The 9600-nt window shown below is 31.6% G+C and overlaps 1 protein-coding gene across 2 annotated transcripts; it reads left to right on the top strand.

The window, feature by feature from the left end:
• Positions 1-3238: 3238 nt before the first annotated feature.
• Positions 3239-7443, top strand: LOC100803079 (glycerol-3-phosphate dehydrogenase [NAD(+)]). 2 transcript variants are annotated; one of them, XM_006603936.3, is made up of 12 exons: positions 3247-3389; positions 3556-3729; positions 4495-4571; positions 4687-4759; positions 4926-5143; positions 5246-5353; positions 5668-5731; positions 5819-5856; positions 5953-6073; positions 6144-6198; positions 6291-6339; positions 6985-7443. In XM_006603936.3, the coding sequence occupies exons 3-12, from the start codon at positions 4506-4508 to the stop codon at positions 7138-7140; spliced, it is 948 nt and encodes a 315-aa protein (XP_006603999.1). In that variant the 5' UTR covers positions 3247-3389; positions 3556-3729; positions 4495-4505; the 3' UTR covers positions 7141-7443. The 2 variants fall into 2 exon arrangements, with proteins under 2 accessions (XP_003553315.1, XP_006603999.1); XM_003553267.4 differs by having other exon boundaries at positions 3239-3729.
• The last annotated feature ends 2157 nt before the right edge of the window (positions 7444-9600 follow it).

The raw sequence follows: 9600 nt of genomic DNA, 5'->3' as shown, positions 1-9600 counted from the left end.
ATTGATAAGAATGAATTAAATAATGATTACTTATTTAAACAATTCACTTAAACAATACAATATCAAGTCATCTACTTCAATGAAAAAAAATTGTTAAACAATATTACTTAGAATCTAAGTAACTTATGAAGTACTCACACTAGAAATACTCTGGCAAGGAGAGTGAATTGTTGCTGGGATAAGATTATATGTGGACCTAATGAAAAAAAAAAAAAAAGTAAAGAGAAAAAGTAACAACAATAAAGTATTGAGTAAATGTGTAGAGTTATGTTATTGTTCCCTCTCGCAGCTTTTTCAGCGGGTACCAGTAGTGGGCACAGTACACTTACTACTGCGGAGGATGTGCATGCATGAATGCAATTGATAGAGTCCTCTCAATAAATTCCCATTCTGAATTATTGAATGTAACTTCTGGCTTGGACCCTCTAAGTAGTAGTAGTGTGTTTATTATTGCCCATTGCCAAGTACTCCTAGCTACATGTTATACAGGCATTCTTCCCACGTGTTGAAAAAAGAAAGGAAAAGGAAAAAACTAAAGAAAAGGACATGTGTGGATCTTGTCATGTGCACCACAAAAGGTTCATGCATTAAAGGCACTGTGAGTGAGTGGATCAATGATGAGAGGTTGAGATAATTTGTGGAAGTTTATAAATAAAATTTTCTTGTTGTTTTTATAAGAGTTGTCAATTTGGGTTAGTTTGGCCCATTCAGGTTGACCCGACTAACAAATTTTTAGATTTAACCAATTTAATAGCGGGTTGAATTTTGCTAATTTAGCTCGATCGTTGCCAGGCTCCGAACAAACGGACTGACCTATGATTACTAAATACTTTTTTTAAGGAAATGATTACTAAATAGTTGACAGTGTACAAATTTTTATATCAAGAATCCATTAAAATTAAATTTTAAATAAGTGAATTTATATTATCAGAACATTTTATTAAATTCTTAAAGTTATCATTTAAGTTCTTAAAATTGTAGGGAGTATAATTTTGATGGAAAAGCGCTAGCAATACAGTTTTTAATACATTTTCTTAACATATATTTGGTTAGAAATTATTAAAAATTATAAAATCATGATAGAGAGTCATTAAATAACAATTTGATATACAGAAATTGTGATTTTTAATAAATTTCAGTTAATCATAAATAATGTGTTAAAAAAAGTGTGTTAAAAAGTGTGTTGCTAGCATTTTTCATATTGATATATTTGTTAACATATTTTTTTATTATTGATCAATTAGATTTAAATCATCCTAATATTTCTTTTAAAATAATTATTATAAAAAATAAAAATCTTACTATGAGCAATATCAATTTATTCTAATTAAAATATACTATATTTATATTATATATAGAGAGAGAAAATAATATTGGAAAAAAATTTAAATACTTTAAATATTAACTAGTATTTTAGTATGTGGATAATTTTTTATATAATTAAAATTTACTATAAATAAATATTTTCAATGCGTAAATTATCATAATTAAAATTTATAATAAATAAATATCTTTGAATATATAAATTATATTTTGGACTTACAATATACAACTTAAGTTGTAATATAAAGTTTTTTTATTGACACATTCTTTTGAAAATATTGAAATTTAATTTAGAAGTAGAAATGAACGAGGATATATTAAAATGAACATAAATTTGAGAAGATAAAAAAAGAGAGAGAGAGAGAGAGTAGTTTAAAATAGTTGAGAATTTTTTTTTGGCTAGTTGCAAGATTATTGTGTGAAATGCGTCTTTAAAGAAAAGTAGAAAAAAATATATTAAAAAAGTCTAATTGAGAAAGTGAGAGTTTTACTTTTTTAAGTTACGCATTCTGATTTACAATATAAAAATTATATATTCTAATTTATATTTTAAGAATAACTAATTTTACAATAATTTTGATATATAATTAATCGCTTAAATATTTATAATGTAACAAATTTTGTCTATATTAGTGTAACAAACTTTTAAGGGATCGATAGATAACATTATTAGATATTTTAAAATTTTCATGACATTATTATTCACTTGTAAAATATATTTTACTATTAATGTTACAAAAAAGAAAATAATTATATATAATTACGTTGATTTATTCTTAAACATTTATGAGGAAACATAATGATATTTAGTTATTTACACATGTGTATAGCCATATAAAATACCTAATGGTTAAATATAATATATTTCAAAAGAGATTAATAATATCACGAAACTATTGAAATATCTAACAAAAATTAACTATACCTTAAAAAAGTGATTTATGAAGTAAACATTTGAGTGGATAATCCAGTAATCTAGCTACTCAATTGCAAACTTGTTAACTTGGGGATAACTTTGTTATATCCACCCTCAATAACTCAGTCTAAGACCAAATTGCATACCCAACTCATTATTTACGCGATTAAACCAGTGGGCGTGACAATGTTGACCTCTGTTAACAATCTCATTGGCCAATGCTAATTACAAACTAGAAAATGGATCGATGGGATTCAATTTCAAAACAATTACTCCTCAATTCAATTGTTGTCCCTTGGCAATAACTCTTGAGCCATATATACATGCATATTTAGGTGATAAAATCCTTGATGACAATGATAAGTAGAGCTTTAGGTGTATTAATAGATAGCAACACATTCTTACATTTATTTTTTAAAAAAAGATATTTTTATGGTTAAAATTTATTAGAATCCATAAAATTCTGAGTTGAGATTTATTATACAAAAGAAAACTTATATAATTTGATGATTTTCAAAATAAATTTTGACCAATAATAAAAATATGTTATTTTTGTACACTTGAAAGAATCTTGGCACCTGTATAAAAAAAATGAAAAGAAAAAAAATATATATATATATATAAAGTAATATAATGTGATAGGAAAAAAGATATAAAAATAAATGAATTTAATGACTATAAATTAACCATCAATCTAAAATCTCACTGATAGTATAACTTTTTTAAATCGTAAAAAACAATTTTTTTTAAAGTAATCGTTGACTTATTGTAAAAGTTAATAAGTTTATTATATGTATAACTATTTATAATTGAATGAATATATAAAATTGTTTCAAGTGTTAATGTATATATTTTTTTTAAAAATATATATTAAAGTGATAATAATAATAATTCAATGGATTAAATAGAATATATGAGTGTTAAAACATCTTAATATCGTATTCAATTCTCCTGCATAAAAAATTCCTATATGTAATGGAATGGTCTTGAGATATGATTAGTCTTCACACAGAGAAGTGAAACAAAATCTGGAACAGGTGTGCATGGATAGACTCAGGAAGTGGTCCCCACTAGAGCTGCAAGCAAAGACAGTGGAAACATAGAAGGGATCGCCAGATTTAACTTTGAAACATAGTTTCTCACGAAACTGGTGTGCCATCTCCGCCCCCCATCACCCTTTTCTTTCCCTTCTTATATTCACTCTCTTCCTCCTCTCTTCAGCCTCTATTCTTCTTCTTCTTCACTGCTCCAATTATTATTGCATTGCATTGCATTGCCTCACTTCTCTTTCTGTTGTTGTTTCTTCATGGCTCCAGCCTTGGAAGAAGGAGGAGAAAGAGAAACTAGTGTGGCACAGAACAACTCCTTGAACAGTGTTGTCAATGATGCCACACACAGATCCAAAGTCACTGTTATTGGAAGTGGCAACTGGGGCAGTGTTGCAGCTAAGCTCATTGCCTCCAATACCCTCAGGCTTAGCTCCTTCCACGGTAATTCTCTTTCTCTGAGTTCTGTGATTGAGATTCTTTATTCTTGAAGACGAAGTGTTAATGAATGCATCAAGTGACCAAATTAGTTTCAAGAATTTTATGAACATGGGTTAATTTAGTCCCTGAATTAACAAAAAAAAAATGTAATTTTACTCCTTTAAATTAGGTAACTAGTGATGGTCATTTTAGTTCCTGATGTTATTAAATGACAGTTATTTTAGTCTTGAAATAGTAAAATTAAAAAAAGGATTAATTGTAATTTTAGTCTCCGGGTGTTGTAATTGTGCGATTTTGGTCTCTTTTGTTCCAATTGCGCCAATTGGGTTCCTCAAGATTTCTTCCATCTACAGTATTGGATAGAATCCGGATGGAGGGACGTGATTGGAAATGGAGAAAAACTTAAGGATCCTATTGGCCCAATTAGAACATGTGGGAATCAAAATGGTACTATTGCGATGCAATTGCACAAAAAAAGGACTAATGACTTATATTTGATAATTTCAAAAATTAAGATGACATTTTTTACAATTTAATAGATTAGATTGACTGATACTCAGTAATTTCATGGACTAATAAAATGCATTACTCGATTTTGGACTAGTGCATTGTGTAAAGTGATGTTTTAAATTGATGCTTTAAGCTCAAATATATCTGGTGGATTAAGGCTTTTATTGTTGTTGTTTCTGTATGGTCAGACATAACTTTCCTTAGTAAATAAACAATCTTTCCTTTAGAATCTTAAATTTCCAATTTTGATTAATTCAGATGAAGTGAGGATGTGGGTATATGAGGAGACACTACTAAGTGGTGAGAAGCTCACAGATGTCATCAATCGAACCAATGTAAGGACTAGCCATTCATTTCATTTCCAATGAGTTTCCAATTTTTTTTCAGTGAATATTACCACTATTATAACTGTACCAAGAAAGAAATGAACATCACTATTTCTTTTGGCAGGAAAATGTCAAATATCTCCCTGGAATCAAGCTTGGCAAAAATGTTGTTGCAGATCCAGACCTTGAAAGTGCCGGTATTTAATTTAGTTTTATTTATTTACTTATTTACTTTGATTTAGAAGGTAAAAAGTAAAATTCACAAATTCATACCAAAAGAACCACATTTTTAAATAAAGAAAAGGATGCAAAACTCCACAAGTGTTAAATGTTCACTGTTTACTTTTGGGGTAAATTATGCAGTGAAGGATTCCAACATGTTAGTGTTTGTGACTCCACATCAATTTATGGAAGGAATATGCAAAAGGCTTGTTGGGAAAATAAGGGAAGATGCTGAAGCTATTTCCCTTGTTAAAGGGATGGAGGTCAAAATGGAAGGCCCATGCATGATCTCTAGTCTCATTTCTCAGCAACTGGGAATCAACTGTTCTGTTTTAATGGGTGCCAACATAGCAAATGAGGTAGTTTGAAGAAATTAGAGTTTTAATTTTATTTTTCTTGTAATTTGAATTTTCTGTTTATTTTATATTTGGTTGTTGTAATTATTATTAGTGTTTGTGCAGATAGCTGTGGAGAAGTTTAGTGAAGCAACTGTTGGATACAGGCTCAATAGAGAAGTTGCTGAGAGATGGGTTCAGTTGTTTTATACACACTATTTCATTGTGACAGCTGTGAGTGCATCACATTCTTTAATAAATGAGAAGCAAACTAGGAAATATCTCTTATCACATGTAATTCGGAACATGTTTTTAAAAAAATGGTTCACGACTGCAATTTTAGCTGCAACGTCATGGTTTTTGGGGTGTTTGCGTCGCAAATGTGGCCACATGGACCGCATTTGTGCACAATATGGAATGTGACAAAACGGCCACCCTAATTGCATTTAAAATCTTGATTTTGAATGAAACTGAGGAATTTTCTCTTAAATGTAATCAGAATGTTATGGTTATGATATTATTTGAGCTTATGATTATGTAATTAATAGGTTCAGGATGTTGAAGGAGTCGAACTGTGTGGAACTTTGAAAAATGTTGTGGCCATAGCGGCAGGTTTGCTTTACAGTATATGCACACTTTGTTCTCTCCCTTTTTTCTATTTTTTGTGAACAATCAAGGAATGACACACAAATGGGACAGGTTTTGTGGATGGCCTGGAGATGGGAAATAATACAAAAGTAAGGTTAAAAGATTTTATGATCAGAAGGTTTCCAAAAGAGGGAAAAAAAAAATTTCTTTTTGTGTCTTTGATTTGGTTTTCTATATATGTGTAGGCTGCAATCATGAGACTTGGTCTTAGAGAAATGAAGGCATTTTCAAAGTTGTTGTTTCCATCTGTTAAGGACAGCACCTTTTTTGAGAGCTGTGGTGTAGCTGACCTTATCACAACATGCTGTAAGGAAGCTAATTAGTTTCACCCTATTTTTCATTGCTTATCTTTTGAAAACCAAATTGTCTATGGCAGTGGGTGGAAGAAATAGGAAAGTTGCTGAGGCTTATGCAAGGAATGGAGGGAAGAGGTTGTTTTGTATTTCTTTCTCTTTTGTTCATATTTCTAGGGAGAGGAAACGAAAATGTCTGATTTAGTTATATATTTCCTAATTTTCTGCAGGTCTTTTGATGAGCTTGAAGCAGAAATGCTACAAGGCCAGAAATTGCAGGTATGGTCATGAAACTTAGCATGGCAAATAATACAATATCTGTTTGGATACACTTTTCAATAGGCACTTATAAAAGCAGAAAATAGGAAGGTAAAGTGTATTGAGTTTATCCAATATTTTAAAACTTAAAATCAACTTATGCGCTTAACTTTTATAAAAGCTCTCTCATCTAACTTCTCTGAAAGTTGAGGTGTATAAGTTGATTTTAACTTATGGAAAAAGTTCAATTCATTTTGCTTTCTTATTATTTTTCTGTTACAAGTGCATATGAAGAAGTTTATCAACACAGGACCTTAATCTATAAAGTAACCGCTAGATAATCTCAGAATCAGATACAATCACAAATGCATCATTAGATGGATATGTGTACTATAACTTGTTAAATACAAAGAGTAGCCAGGTAGAAATTATAAAACAGCATGGTGTGCACAAAATTTGAGCTTCATTATCTTTATCCGGACTTATAAACAATCAAACCCAGTTCAAATTTTGATAATTGATATCAATGGAAATTTCTTCATGCATTAAAGCAAATTACCAAATTCTTTTTACTGGAAAGAATCATACCCATCAATTCTAAAACCAGTAGTGGGTTTTGTGTTCTTAGTTTTGATGTCCTTATTGATCTAACTTTCTTGTGCCAAGGGTGTCTCAACTGCGAGTGAGGTTTATGAGGTTCTAAGCCATCGTGGGTGGCTAGAGTTGTTCCCTCTCTTCTCAACAGTGCATGAGATAAGCACTGGCCTACTTCCACCATCGGCCATAGTTGAATACAGTGAGAAGCTACCCAGGTCCTTCTAATTCAAAGCATATTTGTTGTATAAGAAAATATAAATTATAGTGACAGTATCAAGGATATACAAAATGCATGCTTTAGCTGTATCAACAGTGGAAAGCATTGGTGGCTAGGCTGCTTTTTCTTTCCAAAAGATCATGCCAACAAGGAGCTTGTTTCCATATGGTTGAGGTTCTCTGAAGGCCAAGGAAGTTGACTTTTTGTATGAAGTTCTTATCAAGTTGTATTATTCCACTGCAAACAATTAATACATGCAGCAAGCTTACATAGTTTACATATACAATAAAGTAGTAATTGAACTGTGTATTGATCCATATGTTTGATTTTTCCATTTTTCATAAGCTATTAATTGAGCTGTGTGTTTTATTCCCCAATTTGGATGAGGAAAATGCTTTAGGATTTAACACTACAGGTTGTATATGTTGAAGGACATTAGCTGGGATTATTTTTCCCATTTTTTCTCTTGACTTTCATTGTCCCTCTTTGCTCTCTATTAAAGTAGTGATCATATTAATTTTCTACATCACCGGTTGACTACTTTGAATATTTGAATAGGGTTTGTCACAAGGAAATTTCTTCTAGCACCCCAAAAATTACTTCCTACACCTTTCTAGAACGTTGTCTTTACCTTCTGGATTGGCCAATCCGGAATGTAAAAGGTGTAACCAATCCAGCATGTAATTGGCCAATCGGGAAGCCTAAAACAGGTGCAGCAAGCAATTGCCTTATAACAATTGAGGTGGGTTTTTGTTAGCAGGCCAAGTACATCATCAAAACCCAAAAGGAATGTCCAAATGCCCTTTTGGTTGAGGGAATTTTAAGGTATTTCTTCTTGTATTCCAAAAAACTCAAGGAACACCTCTTTTCATTACCGAAATTACCCTTTTCGAAATGAAAGTAGGCTGTTGCTTTAGTTTTTTTAAGTGCAGGAAGTATGTGAAGCTTTGGGCATAGTGTTGGGCTTTGTTAGTTTCTGTTATTTTCTTTCTCTTAATCTAGATGGGCTATTGATTCATGCACCTCCCAAGTTGCTTCTAACACCTCTGTTTTGGCTTTTGGAATGGTCAATTCAAAATGTAAACTTACATTACAAAATACATCCCTTTTTTGGCTTTAGAATGACCAATTTGGAAGGTAAAAAAAAAACATTCTGAAAAGGCTGCAGGAAGCAACTTGGAGGTGCAGGAAGTAACAACCATCTAGATGTGGTCCATGCCCTAATCTATGAGTTGGTAGATGGTTAATTTATTAGATTTTATATATATATATATATATATATATATATATATATATATATATATATATATATATATATATATTGTGGAATATAGGGGCTTAAGCCCCAAACAACACAACTAAAACCCGTGAGGGAACACGGTTGAAGATACATCCGCTAAAACAACGTTTGATAAAAAAGATGGAACAAAGTCAAAAATCAAACAACGGACATCTATAGATAAACCAAAGCCAACAAGCTTGTCTACGATCGGGTTGCCCTCTTGCAACATGTGAGACCAAACAAAAACTCCTCCCTTGAGCTCAAACTCATTAATGTTCTTGATCAACATGAAACAAGGATGAGTATCAGGACATTCCTTAATAAGCTCGATGGTACTTTTGGAATCTGACTCAACTATGAACTCCTTGAATACATGACTCTTATCAAGCTACAAGCCAAGAAAAATTGCCCAAAGTTTAACTGCCAAAACAGAACAGTAACCAATATCTACATCAAAGGAGAATAAAACTGATCCAATGTGACCACTAAGGGCTCCTCCAACTGCTGCCTTTCTCGAAGCTATATGAACAATTGCATCATAGTTCAATTTGAACTGGTTTGTTGGAGGAGGGAATCACTTAATGCTAAAGCTAGTCACAGATTAACAATCTGAGGAACCAAACTCTTTTGGCACTTCAAACTCTCTAAGATAGCATCAACCTGGAGCCAAATCTGATTTAAAATATCAGTCGACTGTAACAAGGAAACAATATCAAAGACACCTTTGTTTCTATATCTCCATATCCAAAGCCACAACAAAAATCATACACCAATTTTTGCCATTAACCATCAAGTTACTAGTGAAATTCTCAAAGAGCCAGCTCTTAAACTCCTGAAGAAAGAAATTTGAGTGCAGAGAATGAGGGAGGATCAAGTACCATATGGCTCGAACTGTTGTATGTGGTCTAATATTAATTGCTTAGTTGGGGGGTTAGCTAGCAGCCTTAGGTAGTTATTTTTTTGTTATTTTGTTAATAACAGATGACATGCTATCACATGTATATAGGTTTTGTTTTTCTGTTAATAAAGCAACACAACTCCTTTTTTTGTTCCCAATTTCAGTTTCCACATCCAATTCATCTTCTTGATTCATAACTATTGGTATCAATAGTTGAGTTGAGATCCTAAGGAAAAGAAGGAAGAAAACCATGGCTCTCGCAAGAATGGAGATCCAAAATTTTGTTGG

This window comes from Glycine max, chromosome 19 (assembly GCF_000004515.6).
Source record: "Glycine max cultivar Williams 82 chromosome 19, Glycine_max_v4.0, whole genome shotgun sequence".
Classification (NCBI taxonomy): Eukaryota; Viridiplantae; Streptophyta; class Magnoliopsida; order Fabales; family Fabaceae; genus Glycine; species Glycine max.
This window is presented reverse-complemented; position numbering and strand designations above follow the sequence as displayed.

Coding starts and splice junctions, on each gene's coding strand:
- LOC100803079 (XM_003553267.4), top strand. CDS start 3,546: ATGGCTCCAGCCTTGGAAGAAGGAGGAGAAAGAGAAACTAGTGTGGCA. Junction 3,730..4,494: donor CAGGCTTAGCTCCTTCCACG/GTAATTCTCTTT, acceptor TGATTAATTCAG/ATGAAGTGAGGATGTGGGTA. Junction 5,857..5,952: donor AGATGGGAAATAATACAAAA/GTAAGGTTAAAA, acceptor ATATATGTGTAG/GCTGCAATCATGAGACTTGG.